This window comes from Gadus chalcogrammus, chromosome 3 (assembly GCF_026213295.1).
Source record: "Gadus chalcogrammus isolate NIFS_2021 chromosome 3, NIFS_Gcha_1.0, whole genome shotgun sequence".
NCBI classification, from domain to species: domain Eukaryota; kingdom Metazoa; phylum Chordata; class Actinopteri; order Gadiformes; family Gadidae; genus Gadus; species Gadus chalcogrammus.
In genome coordinates, this window is record NC_079414.1 from 22,639,552 (window position 1) to 22,662,061 (window position 22,510).

At 47.5% G+C, this 22,510-nt stretch overlaps 1 protein-coding gene across 3 annotated transcripts in view; it reads right to left on the bottom strand.

The window, feature by feature from the left end:
- The window catches only part of LOC130379764 (VPS10 domain-containing receptor SorCS1), a 113,052-nt gene that overhangs the window by 13,245 nt on the left and 77,297 nt on the right, over positions 1 to 22,510 (bottom strand). For all 3 annotated transcript variants that reach the window (XM_056586787.1, XM_056586785.1, XM_056586784.1), the window contains exons 9-19: positions 20,185 to 20,364; positions 18,090 to 18,236; positions 16,646 to 16,748; positions 15,054 to 15,130; positions 13,922 to 14,013; positions 13,073 to 13,180; positions 10,035 to 10,152; positions 8,410 to 8,543; positions 5,886 to 5,999; positions 3,599 to 3,770; positions 1,345 to 1,531 (exon numbers count right to left, since the gene is read on the bottom strand). In XM_056586787.1, the coding sequence (XP_056442762.1) occupies positions 1,345 to 1,531; positions 3,599 to 3,770; positions 5,886 to 5,999; positions 8,410 to 8,543; positions 10,035 to 10,152; positions 13,073 to 13,180; positions 13,922 to 14,013; positions 15,054 to 15,130; positions 16,646 to 16,748; positions 18,090 to 18,236; positions 20,185 to 20,364 (1,432 nt within the window). The remainder of the gene's footprint in view (positions 1 to 1,344; positions 1,532 to 3,598; positions 3,771 to 5,885; positions 6,000 to 8,409; positions 8,544 to 10,034; positions 10,153 to 13,072; positions 13,181 to 13,921; positions 14,014 to 15,053; positions 15,131 to 16,645; positions 16,749 to 18,089; positions 18,237 to 20,184; positions 20,365 to 22,510) is intronic.

A 22,510-nucleotide genomic window follows, 5' to 3' on the forward strand; every position in this document is an offset into this window, starting at 1 on the left:
GCTTGTGCGTGGAGGGAGGATGGCGTTGTTTGTGGAGGAAGGAAGGCGTTGTTTGTGGGGCCAGCAGGGGAGGGATGAGGAGAGGATCTGGGGGGAGTGAGGAAGGTTCATTTTCGTCGTGAACCCCCCTCCTGCGGCAGGGCGCCGGCAGCTGCCATCTGTGTGTTATTTCTCATATCGGTGCCCAAGGTGACTCCGTCGCCAGGCGCTCTCCGGCAGGCCTACTGGGGGAAGTGACAGACTGTGACAGAGAGAGGGAGACAGAGAGACAGGAACAGAGATAGGGAGAGAAAGACAGAGACAGAGATAGGGAGAGAGAGACAGAGACAGAGATAGGGAGAGAGAGACAGAGACAGAGATAGGGAGAGAGAGACAAAGACAGAGAGAGAGAGAGAGAGAGAGAGAGAGAGGGAGAGAGAGAGAGAGAGAGAGAGAGAGAGAGAGAAAGAGAGAGAGAGAGAGAGAGAGAGAGAGAGAGAGAGAGAGAGAGAGAGAACAAAAGAGAGCGAGGGAGAGAGCGGGGGAGAGGGAGAGGGAGAGAGAGAGAGAGAGAGAGAGAGAGAGAGAGAGAGAGAGAGAGATAGAACGAAAGAGAGAGAGTGAGAGCCAGAGAGAGAGAACAAAAGAGAGCGAGGGAGAGAGAAGGGGAGAGGCAGACGGAGAGACAGATAGAGAGACACTGAGAGACAGAGAGGCGAGAGAGAGACAGATTGTGTGCGTGTGCGTGTGTTGAGGGGTCCTCAGCGCTCCCAGATCAATAAGAGCGGGCGCCGTTGCATCCGTCACAACTGAGGAGACCCCAAGCGGTGAGGGGCGACGCGACGGGGAGGGTGGGTTGGGTGTGGGTGCTGTTGTTTGACGGTGATGTGGGAGAGAGATGTGGCTGCGTTGTGTTTGTGTGTGATTATGTGTCGGATGGTTGGACAGGGGGGGGGGTGTTGGAGCACCTGTGTGGGTGCTGGCCGTGGACACCGAGCTGAGTGACTGGTAAATGGGATTTGTGTTTGGGGTTTTGAGCAGAGGGGGGAAAGGTTTCCCCGGGAGAGGGAAAGGGATGTTCTGCGTGACGCAGCAGCAGCCGCACAAAATGAGAATGTGCCGTCCGTGAACGAGGCGAAGAGAGGCGATCGTGAGATTCTGGTGGATGAATGAAACGGGAGACAGGGAAGGAGTGGGGAGGGGGGGAGGGGGGGCGTAGGGGGTCCGGGTTGAAGGAACAACAAAAAAAAACCTTCGGAAAAAAATCAGCGAAAAAATAAACGAAAACGCATGAAAACCCAAAACATGGGGGGTCAAGAGGGATCGACCGTCGTTTGAGTCCCGTCGCCACGGTTACGGCCTCACATGTGACGTGCAGGTAGAGCACGGCGGCGTCGGAGCCCAGGTGGTTCCGGGCGCTGGCCGCCACGCGGTAGATCCCCACCGCCTTGTACACGTGCCGCACGCCGCCGTCCACGGAGCTCACGTTGGAGTAGGTGAGGGCGTGGCCGTCGCCGAAGTCCAGCGTCACGCTGGTGCTGCTGCCGTCGCCCTGGGAGACAAAACACCACGGCGACCGTGAGGCGGTGGGGATGAGGTCGATGAGGATGCTCGTTAGGGGCCCAGCCTTCCTGCCTTGCAGCAGGAAAGTTGGACTTCTTCAAAGGACTTTGAAAAAAGTGCACAGAAAGTGTATTGAACGGAAGACACAAACTCACACACCTTACGGCTAAACTAAGACACAGGGCATTGCTGAGATGAAGGCATTCCACGGCTGATCGTTAAAGCTGTCTTCAGCGGGGACCACTCCCACACATCCATCCAATCAAACATTAGAATCTCAGGGTACCTGCTCTTTTTGGCCTATCCTGTCCCAGGTACTTTCCAGGACCTTCTCTAAAACCTCTCTGTGCTCACAGAGGTTCATATCTCCCAGTAATAACCGTCATTAACGGCCGCGCTAATCTCTTTTAAATGAGTCGTATAATAGACAAACTTTTTCTTGATCCGATGACAGCTGTAAGTGACCTCAGTGAAGTGCATTATAACCCTTGACTTCAAGCAGTCGACTTCAAGAATATCCCAGAGTCCACACAGTTGTTCCATCAAATCGCCTATTGACCCCAAATAAAAGCTGCCCTGACTGGGTCGTGGACCTCTCAGTGTGGGGGCCCACACACAGTGGCCCCCTACAGTTCCAGGCCCCAATGCGACTGCACTCTCCGCATTACGGATATTAAAGCCACTGGCTCTCACCGTCCAGAATGTTGCCCCTCCCGAAAGATGACACACAAACACACACAAACACGGGCGCATACAAAAGATGACGTCTCCTTCTATCATTAGTTGAACAGTTTAAGATGTATTGCTATCAGGCAGCACTTCATTTAGAACTCCTACGTGAAAAATTCACAGAAAAACAAACACAATTTCAACAGCACATTAGAATATCATAGCATAATTGATGCGATAAAAGAACATTGGTTGCAATTATACCAAAGCCAAACTGTGCATCCGACGACGTCCCCGATCATTTCACGTCCCAGGCATTTCATGGATAAATCACAGTTATTATCCACATAAATGGAAATAACTTCATATCCGTACTAACTACAGGAGCAGGGACTACACTGGGACTTTGGCTGGCCCTATGCCAACCAAAAGCAAAAGACAGATTTCCTTTACTCGCATAATTATCTTCATGCTTTGTCATGAAATTAGATTTGCCGTTCCAAGCACACTGGGTGATAAAAGGATCCACAGAGCTCTAATATTTTAAACTGTTATAATTATTAGCATTTGGTATCCCTATCTCAAAGTCTGTATCTGCTTTCACTCACCCTGTCTTCCACCATCCCCTTGTCTGCCTCGCCCGTTCTTTCACACCTTTTCTACTAGGCGTACGAACAGACATCACACAATCACGTCCTCTGACCCACAATGTGTTGTCACACGAAAATTGAGCCGCCTACATAATCCGTCTTTGAAAATTCCAAACCTGCCTGGCAACGGACGATCACGTCGATTGATGACGTGGGAAGGTTCATGAACATTCGCGAACATTCGCGCTCATTCATTGAGCGTCACAATACAAAATAACAGATAACACTTATTTTACAAATGACATTTATTAGCGTTGCTAACTTTATATTTCTATTGCATTTAATTGATTAATCGCATTTAGCTAGTAAACTGATTGTATTACCACAAGCTAGCTAGACTATGATACACTTTAAACACTCAGTTTACTAGCTAAATTCAATACAATACAAATATAAAGTAGAAACAAGTGTTATCTGTCTAATGTTTTTTCGCTTTGGCAACATGAACGCGAATGTTTTTTGAAACCTGCCTGGCAACGGACAATCGCGTCGAACGATGACGTAATGTTTCGAACGCGGATTACGTAGGCGGTACAATTTCCGCCCCCGGTACAATTTTGGTGTGACAGCGCATTAGCTCAGGGACACCTCGACACTCGCTAGGAGGAGCCAGGGATCGAACCGGCAACCTCCCGGTTGCCAGTCAACCCCAATCAACCTGCTCTACCTCCTGAGCTACTGCTGCCCCACCCTCTTCCGGTTCGTGTTCTACTCTGCTCCACAACTGATTGGCTCACCTCCTCCAGAAAGACGAGAAAGGTGACGTTGGCGGCCAGCGTGGCGGTCAGCGTGCCCTCTCTCGTGACCAGGTGCAGGCCGCGGGGCGCCTGGACGGGACAGCGCTGCCGCCTGGACGTGTACTCGGCGATCACCCCCGCCGTGCAGTTATTGGAGACAACCTTCCTGTAGCTGGAGGACACACACACACACACACACACACACACACACACACACACACACACACACACACACACACACACACACACACACACACACACACACACACACACACACACACACACACACACACACAGGTAAGCACAGAAAGGTACACAATACACACACACACACAGGTAAACTCAGAGAGACACAACACACACACACACACACACACACACACACACACACACACACACACACACACACACACACACACACACACACACACACACAGGTAGGTGCACACAGATAGGCACAGGCATGGGTACGCAGAGAGGGACACAACACACACACACACATACACACAGTCACAAGTACACACAGATAGGGACATACACACACAAGTACACACATATAGGGACACACACACACACACACAGGTACAGAGAGGGACACACAAACACACACACAAACACAGGTACACAGAGGGACACACAAACACACACCAACACAGAGGAACACACACCCAAAAGGTACAGGTACACACAGAGGGACACACACACCGCACACAGGTACACACAGAGAGGGACACACCACACACAAACACAGGTACTCATAGAAGGACACACACACACACACACACACACACACACACACACACACACACACACACACACACACACACACACACACACACACACACACAGGCACAGGTACACACAGATGGGGATAGGGAACAGAGTAGAAAATCAGTTCATAAATAACAGGCACCCATTTCACTCCGAGCGCGATTACAGGGCAGGACTGGAGTGCTTCTGGACTTTCATATTACCGGCTGCACCCCGAAAAGAACAGACCGAATGCGAACATGATTTCCTCTCGTGCCTCACTGAACTGGTATTTCTTTAGTTAAGATGCAGGAAGTCGAAAAACAAAAACATCTCATATCCTGCAGTCATAGCCACAGAGGCACACAGATAACTGCTCGTTGAAACCTACAGTCCATAATGCACAGGTCTTACATCAACCTGCGGCTGTCCATTAACTCCATTTAATACCTCTTCAATCATGTGGTAATGGTAAAAGACATGCACAGCGCGTTTCTAGGTCATTTAAGAATCAACGAAAACAACATAAGGGAAGCTAGTCCCATGCATACATATCAGACCGTCCAGGCTGAGGGGGGGGGGAACAACAAGCTAAAAACCATTCAACAATCAGCTTCCCTCCCGGGCGATTGAATACGTCTCTGTGTTGTGACCCTCCCTGATCACGTATTCAAGTGCGTGGAAATGACCCTGATTGAAATTTTGTTTGCGAGCTCCCGCCGAAAGCATGTACCAAACCTTGTCCTTCAATCCCTGCTGGCTGGCTCGGAGATAATATCACAATCACGCACTTGATCATTCAAGGGGGTTGTGCTGTGTTCCCGGGGCCTGTCCCTGTACTTTCACAAGGCTTTCGTCTGTCTCCCCCCCCCAAAGTCCCACCCTCCACACGGCTCACCTGAATGTGCAATGTACCTGGCTCGCCGACAATGCAGTTGCACCAGGCAATGCTCCATGGGGATCCATTCTGATCTCTAATCTTATCTCTTTTCTGATCTCTATTCTGATGGTGGGACTGCACCCAGCAGTCCTATCATGGTATGGGGAGTCCTCCCCCCCCCCCCCTCCCACCTCCCTCCCCCTCCAAGGTGGAGAGGAAAGGGAGGAGAGAGGTCACCCCACCTCAGCCAAGTTCTGTTCTGATCTTATCTAGGACCAGGTAGTCTTACCATGTTATAGCCCTGGGCTGAGGTGACCTCCCAGGCTCCCCCCCCCCCTCCCTCCCCCTCTTTGGGGAAAGGTCACATCAGCCCGGTTCTAAACTGCCCCACTCCCCCCCCCCCCCCCCTCCAGCCGCCCATCCCGTCCCCCTACATACGTCAAACCACCTGTTGATTTGAATCCTTTACACACACTTTTCCTAACAAAGTCCGTGTCCGGGACAGGATGTTTCAGACTCCCATCGGGAAAAAAGAGGACTAGTTATGGCCCATTTTGTGTTTGCTGTTCAGATGCAAAGCAAAAAAAAAGGGGAAAAAGCCCCCATTCATTCCACTGCAAGACTCATACTTTTGAAAGCCCCCAGGCCTTTACTTACCCAGTGCTTCTAAGGAACGTTGTCCCAGTGGTGCAGCTCCGGGACATGGAGGACGGGTGGAACCAGAAGGCGGGGCTACACTTGCCGTCCGTTCTGCGGTCGTAGCCGTAGTCACTGCAAAGAGCCAGCCAATCAACGAGCCAGAACAAAAATCCGCCGCCACAGAGCTTTGGGAAAATCAGTTAATTTTTGCAGAGCATAAAATCCCAAAATATGGTGACATAAGCGGGGGAAGGATATACTTACCTGCTGATGCTAAATTAAATATATAATATTTCTACATTTTTCATTTTATTTTGGAGAGCCTTTCGGGCGATTGGTTTTGATAATGCTACGGCTACCGGCAACAGCACTGCGGCAATTTGTAGGATGTCTATAACAACCCAATTATTTGTCATATTAAATTATCCCGGGTCAAATAAGCGCTGTCGAACACATTGGGCCAATTAATGCAACCCGCAAACGGACGTTAGGACTAGAAAAACGTTAATGAAACTCATTAGCCTCGGTGATGAATGAGTTTTGACAAAACCACGCGAGCAACATTAGAAGAACAATGAAACCACAACGTTAATGAATGAGTAACGGTTGGATAGTGTGCAGTGTTTCTGTGTTCACGTGTAGTGTGTCTTCAGTAGTGTGTATGTAACAGTGTGTCTGTAGTGTGTCTGTAGTAGTGTGTCTGTGGTAGTGTGTCTGTGGTAGTGTGTCTGTGGTAGTGAGTCTGTAGCAGTGCGTCTGTTGTTGTGTGTCTGTTGTTGTGTGGCTGTGGTAGATGGGGCTGGCCTGAGTATTCCTTGGGTTTCCAAACAAATATCTGAATATTCAGCGGAGAAAAACAAAAGGAAAATATTGTGGTGTTTATCTTTCACTGCCCGTAAACGTAGCGGGCGGAGACCAATGCACCAGGATCGGGTTTTTATCTCGTGATTATTTTCCCTCCAGTTTCATTTTTAAGTGGCTGAATTGGTAAAACAAAATAGCAAAACAACAACATCCCGTCAGTGGCCTTCGGATCCCCTCATCAGCGCGAGTCCGACGCTAAAGTTTCCGAATGCAAATGATTTTCCAAAGTTTGAGAGTAAGCCTGACATTACTTCCAATTATCAGGTAACAAATGGGTTGAGCATTGTGCAAAGTTTTGAGTACATTTCACAGCAGGAATAGGGCTGTTTAACCGGTGGTAAATCAAAGACAGGCGTTATTGTGCGGGACAGATCGGCATTCAAGGAAAAACATTTCTACCTGTTCTATTCAAGTTGACTGAATAAACAACAAGTTATTGTTTGTAGGTAGAGCTTTTTGGTGTCTACTGGACTCGTATTCACATTGAAATAGGAGCTACTGTTTATATGTCATCATTAAAACCCTACTGAAACCATTAAGGCCCGATGGCCTGAAAGCCTTAAACCCCCCCGTTTAAGGTTCCCGCAATATTCAAATAATCAGAGTCAGAATATCGAATGATAAAACTAGCAAATGATAAACGGTTGTGTGTGTGTGTGTGGTAGTGTGTCAACGGTAGTGTGTGTGTGTGCGTGTGTGTAAGTTTGTCTGCAGTAGTTTGTGTGGCAGTGGGTCAGTGTGCGTGTGGTAGGGTGTCAGCACTAGTGTGTGTGTGTGTGTGTGTCGTAGTGTGTCAGCGCGAGTGAGTGTCTGTGTGTGGATGTTTGTCAGCGTCATTGTGTGCGTCTGTGTGTGTTAGTGTGCGTGTGCGGTAGTTTGTGTGTCTATGTGGTACTGCGTTAGCAGTAGCGAGGCTCGATGTGTGGTAGTATGTCAGTGGTAGTGTGTGCGTCTGTGTGTATTTACTGTGTGTGTGTGTGGTAGTGTGTGTGGGGTAGTGTCAGCGGTTGTGTGCGCGCTAGTGTGGGAGTGATTGTGTGTGCGCTAGCGTCTGTGTGTGTGGTAGTGTGTGTGTCTGAGGGTGGAAGTGTGTTAGAGGTATTGAGTGTATGTGGTAGTATGTCAGTGATAGTGTGTGCGTCTGTACACACACAGATCGCAATGGAGTCGAGGGGAGTACTCGAACAGTTTCCACTTAGCCTCCCAGACAATCTGACAGCCCGTCCACCGATCTAACTCACGTGTCCATGACGGTGATCTTCTGTGTTTTCTGCTCAGTAGTTCGTCTCCCATACTACTTTCGACTAGAAGGAGGAACCATCAAGGACCCACAAAGTATCGAGGGAAGTCAAATATTGTGCATCCACAACTTAAAATACTTCCAATAGCTCGAGTGTATATTCTCAACGACCTTTCAAGCAGCTGATACAATAGATTAATGGAGCGCTAGGCTGCATAAACATAACCGCTCCACGGCAGATATCAAAACCCTAACCTGAGGATAAATTAGGGGACTAACACGGCAGCGATTGATGAATGTGGTCGTTTCCCCATCTTGGTCGATTTATGTTCCATCCCACTGATTCATTATGGTATTTAAACCTGTCACCTAGCCAGGCGAGTCAACTGCTTAGGCAGAGAAACACCCTCCCCCCCACCCCCTACCCCAGACACTCACCACTCAAAGTCTGCCTCGGTGCAGTCGCAGGGCGCCGACGTCATGGTGACCGAGTACCGCTTCCCCATGACACACCTGGCCGTGGGCTTCAGCTTCCTGTAGATCCTCTTCACACCCATGAGGCACGGCTCCCCCTTGTGGCCAGATCGGAGAGTATCAATTTAATAAAGAATAAATAAATAAATAGATAAATAAATGAGAAAAAAAAACAAAGTAGCGCTGATGCATTTGCAGAGTGAGAGAGAAAGGGAGGAGAGGTTTGTTCACTGCGACTTTATTCAGAGTCATTTGTTTTCGAAATGGGCTGCGCAAAAAAACAACAATATATCCCAACGATTTGCTGAGCTCCTTGAAATGTGTGTGCTGCTTGAGTACGCCTGGGCCTGGGCTGAGATTGTCCTCGATGCGGTACATAGGTTTGAGCTTACCAACAAAAAACTCTTATTAAGCTAACACCAATCCATTACTGTGGGCAAACAAAAAAAAGGACGAATAATATATATATATATATATATATATATATATATATATATATATATAGATGTAAACATATATATATAAACAGAAGGGGAAAAATAAGATTAGATCGAACAAACATGCGCTTTTGAAGTGGCAATTCTGGAATGCAAGCATTTCAGAAAAACTGCTTTTGCTTCATGGCATAAATAGTGTTCCGGGAAGACAATTCTGCAGCTGTACAATAGGTGTCACAAGTGAGATATTTCAGAAACACTGGCAGCTGTTCTCACAGCAATCGCAGTCCTTTAAGGCCTTGCTACGTGAATGCTAGCCTAGCGTGATGTCCCCCCCTGCTGTGAACTCCCTGCCAGACGCATGTGTTTGACTTTAAGTAAGTGAAGGCGAGGGGACTAAGTGGACGCGACCAGGTGGATGTATTTCCGTTTACCTTCAGTGCATGCACACAGTGGAGCCCGACTTCCATCATCCTCGGGAATCAACAGCGGATATTTGTGGGTGTGTTGGAAAAATCATCCATTTTACTACCCGCAGTGCATTACCACGCTCAAGGCAGTGGGGTGGAGTGGGGTTGGGTGTGTGAGTTCAGAGGAAGATATCTAAATGTTTTCCTAGCAAGTGAAGTCCTGGCTCCTGATCAAGCCAACCTTTCTGTGGTCCAAACTTTAAGGAGACGGCACTTATGAAGGAGACAGGCCCCCCCAGCATTTCCGGGACACACTTTGGACTATAAAAATGGTGTGCGAAAAAAGCTGACAGCTTTTATTTAGAATAATAGATCATTAATTCAATTTTATCACTTCGGGGGCTTTTTGGATATACAGCTGCATGGAAGTGAAAATATATGAAATAAATAAAGAATACAAATCGGGGCCGCAGGCGAAAGACTTGAAACCAGTCTTGAAATGCAAATTATAAAATCTTACCCAAAACAGATTCATGCCTACAACGTGACAAAGACGTGATCAGAGATCGGGGGAGGAAAAACAAAAAAAATAACGCTGTTGTTGTGGATGAAATAAATAAAAAACTTTACACAAAGTGCTGATATTTATGCAAATCTCGTCCCATCAATTTCATCCACGTGAACAGAAGCTATACGGGGGCTGCGGGTTGATCTGCGGGGTCCCGAGGCGCTGTGTACCCACCTGGTCATGGAGGTGCCAGGTCTGGTAGTCTGCCTCCGTGCACCTCCTGTTGAAGATGGACCTGAAGTCGATCTTCACCAGCTGCCACTCGGAGCGGTGGCTGACATGGCCGAAGATCCTGGAGAACAGACCAGCGACACAAACACAGGGTTTGTCGCGTTACGCTAACGTGGAATTTAGAATATATTATGCAAATGTAGAATATACAATACTTTAGACTAATGTAGAATACAGAATATGTTATACTAATGTAGAATATAGAATTTGTTATACTGAAGTGAGCATAGAATACGTCATACTAATCGAGAATATAGAACTGGCTATGCTATCGTAGAATATAGAATATCATATACTAATGTAGAATATAGAATACGGAATACTACCGTAGAATATATAGAACATGTTACATTATTGTAGAACATAGAATAAGTCATACTAGCGTGCAACCCAATGAGACAGAGATATAGAGAGAGTTAGAGAGAGAGAGGAGAGGAGAGGAGAGGAGAGGAGAGGAGAGGAGAGGAGAGAGAGAGAGAGAGAGAGAGAGAGAGAGAGAGCTTTGTGAGTGAGGCGAAATTCGGTGGGCAATCATCAGGGCTCATTTGTCTGGCTGTATAGAACATCCTACATGGATGGATACAATACATAAAACAACAGCGCTGGCTCGGTATTGCAATGCTCCACGACCCCATAGCAGATTGCATATGCCGGGAAAACACCCTACTAAAGAGGAACCAGCAGCCAAGGTTACGAGACTAACCAGATAAATATCCATCTCCGGGCTAAATTGAGTGGGTGTCGCTTTTCTGCACAAGCAACCCCCCCCTCCCCCCCTCCACCCCTACCCTCTTTGCCATTCATACTGCAGCGTATTTATCACTATCAATCTGTCAATTAGCTGGGGAGCCACTAGCCCATGACAGGCACTTACAGTAAAAATAAATAAATAAATAAATAAAGTCGAAACTGATGAGGAAAACAGTGCATGATGGCCTACTGGGACGAGATGCCAGATCTGATGGGACAAGAGAGAGAGGCGGCACAAACTTTCCCGGCAGTGAGTAAGGAAGTTAGTGAGGGAAAAAAACAACAACAACAACAACAACTACAACCTGTGTTAAGGTTCCAGCACCGGCCTGTCCGCTCTCCCCTAGATCTGCGTGTCTTCAGAGGGACGCACACATCAAATCACCATTTCTCTTCTGCTTTGCGTCTCCGTTCGCCTCTCTCTCTCCCTTACTACCTATACCTCTCTCTCCCCATCACTCCTTCAGCTGCGCCCCCATCTCCCCCCAGCCCCCTTGTGGTGCCAGCAACAAAGCCAGAGTGGCAGTCAGTCACTCTCTGTCAGGTGCCATGAAACATAGATGTGATGTCTGAGAAACTCTCTCTCGGTCTCTCTTTCTGTCTTTTGCTCTCTCTCACCATCTCTCTCTTGGCCTCTCTCGCTGTCTCTCTCTCTCTCCTCTGTCTCTCGCTAACTCTCTTTATGTCTCTCTCCGTCTCTCCCTCTCTCCGTCTGTTGCTTTATCTCTCTCTCCCTACTTCTATCTGGTCTCTTGTCTGTCTCTCTCTACCTCTCTCTCTGTCTGTTTCTCCATCTATCTCTCGCTCTAGCTCCGTCTATCTCTTTCTCTGTCTCTTCCTATCTCTCTCTCTCTCTCCGTCTCTCGATCTCTCTGTCTGTCGCTTTATCTATCTCTATACCTCTATCTGGCCCGTCTGTCTCTGTCTCTATCCTTCCCTCCTCTCTCTATTTATCGAACTATCTCTCTCTTTCTCTCTCTCTCTCTCTCTCTCTCCCCCCCTCACTCTCTCCCCATCCCCTCCCCTCTCTCTCCCCCTCCCCTCCCCTCTCTCCCTGCAGTGCTGTAATGGGACTGGTCTGTGTCATGCCGTGCCGTATGAGGCAGGCATGTGGAGCGCCAGCTAGCTCGCTGACATTTAAATGCAGCATACAGAGAAAAAAGAACAAGGAACAGAGGGGAAACTTTATGAATCGTGTGTCTTACCTCAAGACAGAGATAGACAGATGCACATACACACACGTGCACACATAGTGTCTGTGCACGTGTGTGTGTGTGCATGTGTTTGTACGTGCATGTGTCTATAGTGGGACACAAGAGGGAAATAGCTGTGTGTGTGTGTGTGTGTGTTACACAAACACACACACACTCAGCTATTTTTCTCTTGCCACAAAGTACGGGGAAACTTTTTCCCGAGTGCAACTCTTTAACTTGAGTCTGACTTAAGACTTCCTCTGTGCGTTCTGTTTTTTGATAAAACGTATTTTGATCATGGCTCTCGCTGTTCCTTTAAGTAGACGGTTGTGCTGTCGCTGGCTGCCGCCGCATTGATCTTCCGCGATCCTAATCTGCAGACGGTTTTGATGTCGGGCAGACCTTGAGAGATCTCTCTTTTATTCATGAACAAAAAGTACGCGGCAGTAATAAGTGATGTGTCTAGCAAAGCCATTCACACGCAAACATGCAATTTATGCATATGGAACTGGGAGCGCACACACACACGCACACTCATGCACCACCCACACACACACACAATTAAGCACACCACCCACTCACACACACACACACACACACACACCCTAAAAGACAAAAAACACATTCCCACAAAAATACACTCATGCATAACACACTCACACACTTATTCATTCACCAATCACACAAACACACTCATTCACAACACACATACATCCTTCAAAGACACAAACACAATCGCACACACACTCATGCATAACACACTCACATACTTATTCACCAAAAATTGCGCACTGACTCATGCATGCACAACACTCCCACACACACACACACACACACACACACACACACACACACACACACACACACACACACACACACACACACACACACACACACACACACACACACACACACACAAACACGTCATTCACCATTCACGTCATGCCATTCATGAATAATTTGCATGACTTCATGTCGACTCCGACTTTTGAACCAGTGTAATAACATGATCCGTGCTGGGGTCCTTCCACCACTCACGTCATGATCAAAGTCTCCTCGCCGGGCTCCCCCAGCACGCCGTCCACGAACAGAGGAGAGCTGGTAAAGCTGTACTTGTTCCACTGGCGACCTTCGTCAAAGCTCAACCTGGGGAGAACGAGCATGAGAGTAGACGGAGAGAGAGAGAGAGAGAGAGAGAGACGGGGGGGGGGGGGGGGAGAGAGAGACGGAGAGGGAGAGAGAGACGGGGAGAGAGAGAGAGAGGGAGAGAGAGAGAGAGAGAGAGAGAGAGAGAGAGAGAGAGAGAGAGAGAGAGAGAGAGAGAGAGAGACAGACAGAGAGAGAGAGAGAGAGACAGACAGAGAGAGAGATGTGGGGAGAGAGATACCGCGAGAGATCGAGAAAGAGAGGGGGAGAGAGAGACAGAGAGAGAGAGACGGAGAGAGATAGAGGGGGAGAGAGAGCAGGAGAGAGACAGAGAGAGAGAGAGCGAGAGAAAGCGAGAGAGAGTGGAGGCGAAGGTTACGACAGTGTCGAGGGACCGTGGCTAATCTCCCCATTGTCTGCGCAATGCAAACGACCCTGGGAGTCTGAGAGTTGTCTAACAAGCTCTGATTTTCAACCGTGTCGCTCGCACTGAACGCTGTAAAGAGCCATGTCGGAATAAATAGGAACACAAGGAATACAAAAGACAATAGAACATCCTTGAATATTTTGTAGAAATATCGAACGCATGAAGGCGAACTATATGGAGAACGGTGTATGTGTTCTCAGAAACACAATGACGGACGCTTTTGAGGCAGCCGTCTTTGTCTCGGGGTCAAAAACTCTAAGCTTTTCACGATGCGCCACACTGCGCTCCATGGCGTGTAGGTCATGGCGTCTCACCACAGGTGCCGGATGGGCAGCGGAGTGTGTCTGATTGCCACCAAGGCTCCTCCTTGGTCCAGGTACAGAACGGCATACTCTTCATCAAAGATCTGCAGGGAGGACAAAGAGAGGCCTGGTCACGCTGCGACTGGAGACAATCCATGATCCCGGGGGGGGTAGAGGGTTTTGCTTTTGTTCAGGTCGAGATCGGGTCAATGGGTGGACCTCTTTGCACGGCGGAATGTATTTGGAGAGCAAGCTTTAACGCACACATTGAGAAATACTGACATGTGCTTGAATGCAAATTAAACCAGGTCCCTACTATAACCATCAGACAATTGCACACGTGCATACCCACACACACACACACACACACACACACTCATGCTGAACCCACACACACACACACACACTTAAGCACACCACACACACACACATACAAACACACCGTCAAATACAAACACACAGACACTCGCAAAAACACTTATAATGGCAAAATACTGATTGACTGGGATGTATTTTTTGAATAATGCATTCACATCATTGTGTCTGGAAGAATCGAGAAATAAAAACAAGGGTGTCCAGGAAGTAAAGTGAATTATCCTTCAGAGCTCATTTGAATATCTACCAGACAGAGGCTAAGTGTAAAAGGGCAGGATGAAGGCAGCTCAGTGATTAGGAGCGGAGAACAAAAAAGGTGAAATTATCATCAGCAGGGAGCAGGGGAGCAAGGAAAATAAAACACGGAAAAACAAAGTAACGGTGGCTGCGTCCGGGCAGAAAACACATTAGCAAGCTAATGACATTACGCACAGTGTGTCCAGCACTTTTCTAACCTGTGGATAGCTCTATCACTTTTCTCTGCACTGTTATTAACAGAAAAATTGCAATTGTTTTGGTGTTCTTAGGTTCCATGAAACAAACCACAGGGTAAAAATATATTGTAAATGGGATTTATTTTGGGCTGTAGCCAAGATGAAGTTGCGTGATTGTGTGGTTACAGCTCAAAAGCCTTCGTATAATAACACAACAAACACACACATTTTAATGGTCAACTAATGTACCCTTGTTGTCAAGTGTTAAGGGTACATATGTGCGTACGGCTGTGGTGTTGTGAGTCTGAAACAGGAAGAGAGGAACAAAAGCTCACCTGTCTCCATGTGTTGCCCGCATCAGATGTAATGAACACGCTCACGTTGCCATTGGTAAGCTCAGAGCCGATGGAGCCTGGATGAAGGGGGGGGGGGGGGGGGGGGGGGGGGGTCCATATATATCATTATATGGATGCAGGTAGGAGATACACACGCTCTTCAAGAAAGAGCCAGAAAGCTTCAGGACTTGGCACACATTGGATTTCTGTCCATTAAATTTGTTTTTGTTTAAACTGAGTATTGCTGAGTCCACCTGCAATCCATTCTATAACACAAGAATACTTCCCTCTCTGGCATATTCTAGCAATGGCTCCAAATGGTCTAATACCTCAGAGTGTGTTGTGAATGAGAACTTTCAAGGTCCCAAAGAGCTACAGTTACAGAATTTTCTGTAAATGTACGAGTGAATTCATTTTCAGCATTGAAGTGAAAAAACTCATTTTCAAATGCAAAAAAGCACTAAGAGCTTTTGTGTGTAGTATTTCAGTGTCAAGAATTGTTAAAAACTCAAACATGTCTGGTCTCTTGACACTCTAAAGCTAAAAAAAAAATCTGTCAATTAATAAATAAAACTGAGAAAAGAAATACAGAATATGCTAGCTTAGCCATCTTAGCTTGGCGTCCTACCCACCTCCATGTATACGTGCTAGTGACAATAGGAGCGCAAAGACAATAAAACATTGAAGTGAGGTGAGAGGCTACCTGAGGGGCTAGCAAAGCCATATTTCTCCATCCAGTTTTTTCCCCCTCACATTCTTCATTATTTACAGACTTTTCCCTGCATCTCTCTCACCCTTAGGACCACCCGGTGGCTCGCACAATGATTGTGGTTTAAGTACCCTGGGCTAGGTCCCTGCAATGTGACTTGGCTTTGCTGAAATGTTAAATGACTCATATAAGTTGGCAGCTGCCTGTGGAAAGCGTGCGCCCACAAAGCCACTGGAGATACACAATGCCACAAACAAAAAACTCAACAAAAACAGGAAAAAAAGATGAAGCGAGCAACCCCAAACTGCCACATCGTCCTTTGTTTTATTTTGGTGACGCAGAACAGAGTTGTCTTAGGTCCCCCAGTGCACTGGGATGACCGAGCCGAGATTGGGTTTGTGACATTGCAATCGAAGGGGGCACTGGGGTGGATGTTGTTGTGTCCTCTTTTGGATAACATGATGTTGCATTGTGCTGCACAAAGCAAGGAAAATAACAAGGCAAGAGCTCGTAAATTGCAACTCGTAAAGACACTTTTCTATCCTTCTTCAATCACCTGATAGGTCAAACAGTCTGCCTGACGCCTTGTCCACACTACATGCATGCGTTGACGGATGGGGGCTTTTTGACGTATCCATGTGTTTTCCCGGGATGTATTACAAAGGAGATTTCATTGGACACTTGTACTTGTGTATATAGGATAACGCAATCTGATTGGGCGATGGATCCGTCGCTGCCTGAAAAGTTGAACATTTCTCAACTTTTGACGCGGGCCAACGAGCCGAAAGGACGGACGGACCCCCAATGCATTTCGCGGGCGCCCCATGCAAAGTCAATGAGATCCGTCGACGGACGGAGGTAGTGTGAATGCACCCTCACTCACCCGAAGCCACAATGATTCCCGGAGCCGAGTCCTTGCTGGCGATGTTCCCTGACGTGTAGGGGTTGCCCGAGACCTGCAGGTGGAGGTGCAGCGAGCAGTACGGCTGTGGAGTTGAGGGGTTAGACGCAGCGCATACGTCAGAAACGGATGGGAAACAAACGTCACCATTGGTAAGACATATTCAGGAAGAAATTGTTCCGTTGAAGAACGACACACGGACAGACTCACAACACTCGCATACTAAATCAATTCAGAGTTGGAGGGTTACGGCAACAATATGAATGACCTGGCCACCCCGCCCATGATAAGTTTCATTTTTTTCTTTTTCAAAATCTCCCCAATGGTCCCACCATTAATTTTGATTGGGGTAACCTTTACAGACACAATTCTCATTACAAATCCGGCAAAATGCCAGTAGTGCGAGCCGCTGCTTGACGGGCTGTTTAGAGGATTATTAAAGCTCTGACATTTCCTGACAAATGACTGTATAATATGGCAGGATAGCCAGGCACGCCGCAGAATCGCTAATTGGTTTATCAAAAAACCGGGTGATTATCTTCAAAAGTCTTCAAAAGAAAAGTATCGAAAGGAGTAGACAAGGTGTACGGGACCTTGTTGTCACCACTTCGAGACGTCCCTGCGCGGAGACAGCTACAACTGAGCAACGAGTTGTCAGATCATTACCGCTTTATTCCATCCAAACTAGGACGCCAGTGGTAAAAACATAATCAGTCCACGCCGAGCCAAATAAATAACAAGCGAGTACAGGGCAGGTTTGTATGCTGGCGGTTTTAGGGAGCAGGGCAGTTGTGTTATTCCTGCCAGACACGTCTTCTCTTCTGTGCGTTTCTTAAATGGGAGGTCGGCTTATTGGACTGAATCAAAACATCTGACCTTTTAGCCGAGCAGCCTGGGAGCATTCAGCTCTGACGAGAGCTGCTCTTTTTGAGACCATCGCTTCAGGGATCAGTCAAACTCTGACAAGGCCTTTCTTTGAGGATGCTAACACACAACACACGTGCACACACATACAAGCATGTATACACACACACACACACACACACACACACACACACACACACACACACACACACACACACACACACACACACACACACACACACACACACACACACACACACACACACACAAAAGGATGCATGCATTCGTACACACAGAAACACACAGGCACCAGAAGCCAAACACCAAGACAGATACACACAAACATACGCAACAGCAAACACACATGCACCGGAACACACACACCCACACACACACACACACACACGCATACACACACACACACACACACGCATACACTACGACACACACAGACATATATATAGACACACAGACAGACAAACACACACAGATACACATACAGTAGAACAAACACAGACATACACACACACCCCACAACCCACAACCCACACTCCACACCCACCAGCACACAGTGGATGTTGTTTCCTCTCAGGTCTGTGTTGGGTGCCTGCAGAAGCCTCCAGTCTCTGCCTCTGTTGAAGGTGATGTAGGTCTTCACCTGCTCATCCAACCTTTTGTTGGCGAGGAACATGCCTTTAATCCCTGCCACCTTGAACACAAACACATTGCTTCATCATTCAAGTGTTTTACGAACTACTACGCAAAACCACATACATCAGGTTCTCCTGCAAAGGTACATACATAGAAGATGAACGGCGGATAATATAAACAATTAACACAAGGTTTTATGTAAATGATCTTGTTAGAAATCACCCCATACTGCCTTAGTGATATTTCTGTATCTGTAGCTTAGCTCAATGGAGCCACACACCCACAATCCCACATACGCACTTGCCTGTTAATGATTGATTATCATGGGACAGGAAATCAATGTGTGCCTGACTTGTTCTCGCAGGCACTAAGAAATAGCCTGAGGCCACAGAATGCAGTTGATGACACTCAGGCAGGGAAACTCTCGTCTATAATTGGCAGATACTTCGATATCAGCCAGGATTTAGCATATGCTAAATCCCTTTCAGTTTGTGACCCCAATCAAGTCACAGGGTTTGATTGCGTAACCGAGACAGATGGGATGGATCTGGTAATGTGTGGTATAACCCGCAACCCAATGAATTGATTCGGAGGTGCATGTGGGGGCGGGGCTTGTGCGTGGCCAGAATAACAGAGACCGGTTTAACCTGTCACATCGGTCCTATAATTGGAGCAATTTCATGGACATTGATATAACTTAATATAAAGAACATTGCCAACAAAAATAAATCCATGGGCAATCCCTGGTATTGTCTCTGGTACAGTCCCTGGTGCATTCCCTGTTCCTGTCCTTGTTATAGTTCCTGGTGCAGTCCCTGGTGCAGTCCCTGGTACAGTCAAGGGTACAGTCCATGGTACAGTCCCTGATAAAGTCCCTGGTACTGTCCCTGGTGCAGTCCCTGGTACTGTCCCTGGTACTGTCCCTGGTACAGTCCCTGGTACTGACCTGGTACTGTCCCTGGTACTGTCCCTGATGCAGTCCCTGGTACTGTCCCTGGTGCAGTCCCTGGTGCAGTCCCTGATGCAGTCTCTGATGCAGTCCCTGGTACTGTCCCTGGTACTGTCCGTGGTGCAGTCCCTGGTACTGTCCCTGGTACTGTCCCTGATGCAGTCCCTGGTACTGTCCCTGGTACTGTCCGTGGTGCAGTCCCTGGTACTGTCCTGGTATTGTCGGTGGTACAGTCCCTGGTGCAGGCCCTGGTACTGTCCCCGGTGCAGTCCCTGGTACTGTCCCTGGTACTGTCCCTGATGCAGTCCCTGGTACTGTCCCTGATGCAGTCCCTGGTACTGTCCGTGGTGCAGTCCCTGATGCAGTCCCTGGTACTGTCCCTGATGCAGTCCCTGATGCAGTCCCTGGTACTGTCCCTGATGCAGTCCCTGGTACTCTCCGTGGTGCAGTCCCTGGTACTGTCCTGGTATTGTCGCTGGTGCAGTCCCTGTTACTGCATTGTTGGTGTCAGCACCTCATGTCCTGTTTAATATTCACACAATGCACTGTAGCTGCCCATGCTCATCAACTCCCTCGGACAAATCGATCAATGCTCATGACAAGGCTAGACAGATGTCAATCAGGCTTAAACTACCTACCTACTTCGATGTGTGTGTGTCCGTATTGTTAATTTTGGGTCGAGGAGGAAATCATGGATGCAGATATATTCGTATTGCGCGCAATATAAGTAATAGTATTGATCGTTCAGTTTTTGTTTTGTGGTGTTCAGGAAAACTTAAACAGATAAACAGACATACAGTCTGGCAGACAGACAGACAGACCGACGAGAGAGTCTAATACCCCAGAATAGTCAGGTATGGCCTTGGGACAGCCAGACAGCAAGCCACCCAGCCAGCCAGCCAGAGCATGTAGAGTGAGTGTACACAGTGCAGCCAGCCCAGTAGAGTGAGTGGCCCCAGAAGACTGAGTGTACCAGTAGAGTGAGCAGCCCCAGTAGAGTGAGAAGCCCCCGTAGAGAGAGCGGTGCCAGTATCGCGAGTGTACAGAGCGCCGGTACCTCGTAGAGGTCCACCATGACGTTGCCCTCGGGGCCCATGCTGCTGACCACGTTCTCCAGGGCCAGCGTGTAGTGCACCCCGGTGGCCTCCGACACGTACAGGTTGTAGGTCTCGTTCTGGTTCCACTCCCGCACCGCCGCCACCACGCGGTTCTCGTCCGTGCTGATCACGTGCAGGTCCTGGGGGGGGATCGGAGGGTCATGGGGAGAGGAGGATACAACTTCAGAGTGTGCCGGTCCCTGTTCAACCCTCCCTTTGAGGACGAGGGCATGATGGGAAATCATTTGGTTTTAGTCACAGCAGATGATAGACTCATAGAGGTATTCAATTGTTTTATATTCAAAAAACATGTAGCCTTTTCAAAGTACCTTGTTAAACTGTATTAAAGTATATGCTACAGCTCAATTAATATTAAATAATAGCTACCTTAAGTCAGTGTTATTGTATTGCACCCCTTTGCATCCCAAGATCGAGATAGCATACATTTTTTTGCATCTATATCTTTTCAATTATTATATGTTTGACAGTAGTTAGCTTACCCTAAACGGTTTAATCCTTCAGGGCCCTATCTTGCATCCGGCGCAAGTCACTTAGTCACTGGCGCATGTGTCGTTGCTAGTTTACAACTGGCGCAGAGCGTTCTTTTCCCACCAGCGCCACTCGCCGGTAAATTAGGGATTGATCATGCGCCCCAAGGGGCGGTTCGGCGGAAGGAGGAGGCGTGTTCTGGCGCAAACGCTATTTTGCCGTTGCTGAATACCATTGCGCTACTGACATCGAAATACCTGGTTTAAAGTCAGTGGCGCGTTGTTCAGATGCTATTTTAAGGGCGGATGCATACATGCGCATGCGATGCATACGGATTGCTTGTGCACCTCGCGCATACACTTTGCTTCTCTCATCTACCTAGCCGCACATTCTTGGTAAATTATTTGGGAAAGAACAGCTGATGCAGCGGTAATAAGTTGTACTTTTAAATCAATGCATCTGCAAACACCGTACAGCAAAAACATATTTTCTTGACACAGACATCGTGTAGGTAGGCCTACATGCCCATAACTTTTAGGATTGATGAGTATTTGATCGTGAAAAACATTGTTTTACCGCGAGTGAGTGTTAAAAAGAATGAATGAATGCGGGCGCGCGTGTGTGCTCTGTTTAAACACACACAAACTAAACACGTAACGCATAATACAATCAATGGCAATGTCTATTACCGCGGGGACACATGCATATTAGGATAGCATACAATACTGATAAGAAACAATGTTTATAATGTATTGCGTATATCATTAAATAGAACCAGTTACCGCATATCATATGTTATATCATATACGTTTTCTTTGGCGAAGACTCAGTATTTCTGAAGTTGTGAAAGAAAACCCCTTATTCCATGTGTGAATTAGGCCATATTATTTGGCAATAAACTGAGCCATTTGCAGTTTGAAATTCATGTGCATCTGTCTCATCGGAGACTGCAGACGCGCTGTCAAAATATCAACTCGTCCGATTCAAATGCGCTCATGGCTCTTAAAGGGGATGGGAGCTGGCACTCTCATTGGTTTGTTGGACGTTACGCCCAAACCACACCTACGGGTAATTAGGCTGCTTCAGACCAACCCTTTTGACACTTGCGCCGCGACGCAAGTGTCATTTATCCGCCTGTTAAAATAGCGATAGCGCCGTAGAACCGCCCACAAAGCTACTTGCGCTTTGCGCTTCCCACTTGCGTTTCAGACCGTTAAAATAGGGCCCTCAGTGTGTAAAAACTATGACAGACTCATATATCTAATTGAGTGAGGGAGATAATAAAGTGTGACCTAAACTAGCCAAATATATCACGCCTGACAATTTTACTCTTTCTGCGAAATCAAGACGCATGAAATGTCATAACGTACTCTGTGACCGGCCTCATTTTACTAAGCGGTTGTGATTGATCAAATATCCGGCCGGGTAAAAATAACATGTTATTCACCAGATCCTTCTGATATTACTGCTGTGGGAGCAGTATATTAGCAAATAAAAACACTGTGTTCCTTCGGAAAAAATGTAAGCAGAGGAGGACATTTTATGGGTGTTTTTCTCTACTCCATAGTGTTCCTTTAACACCTTGCCGGGCGACGAGAGTGGCCAGAAGCCTGGGGCTTGATTGAATAAAACATGTTTAATTATCACAAGCGATGCGGAGACACAGGGCCAAGCTGCCCAGCCTAACAACGCCTGAGACGGTGACAGATATGGCCTAGTGTTACCAGCATAAAGTCAAACCAAACAATGAAAATCCATTCTGAGAGCAACAACATTGCACCGCCACGTAAACAATGG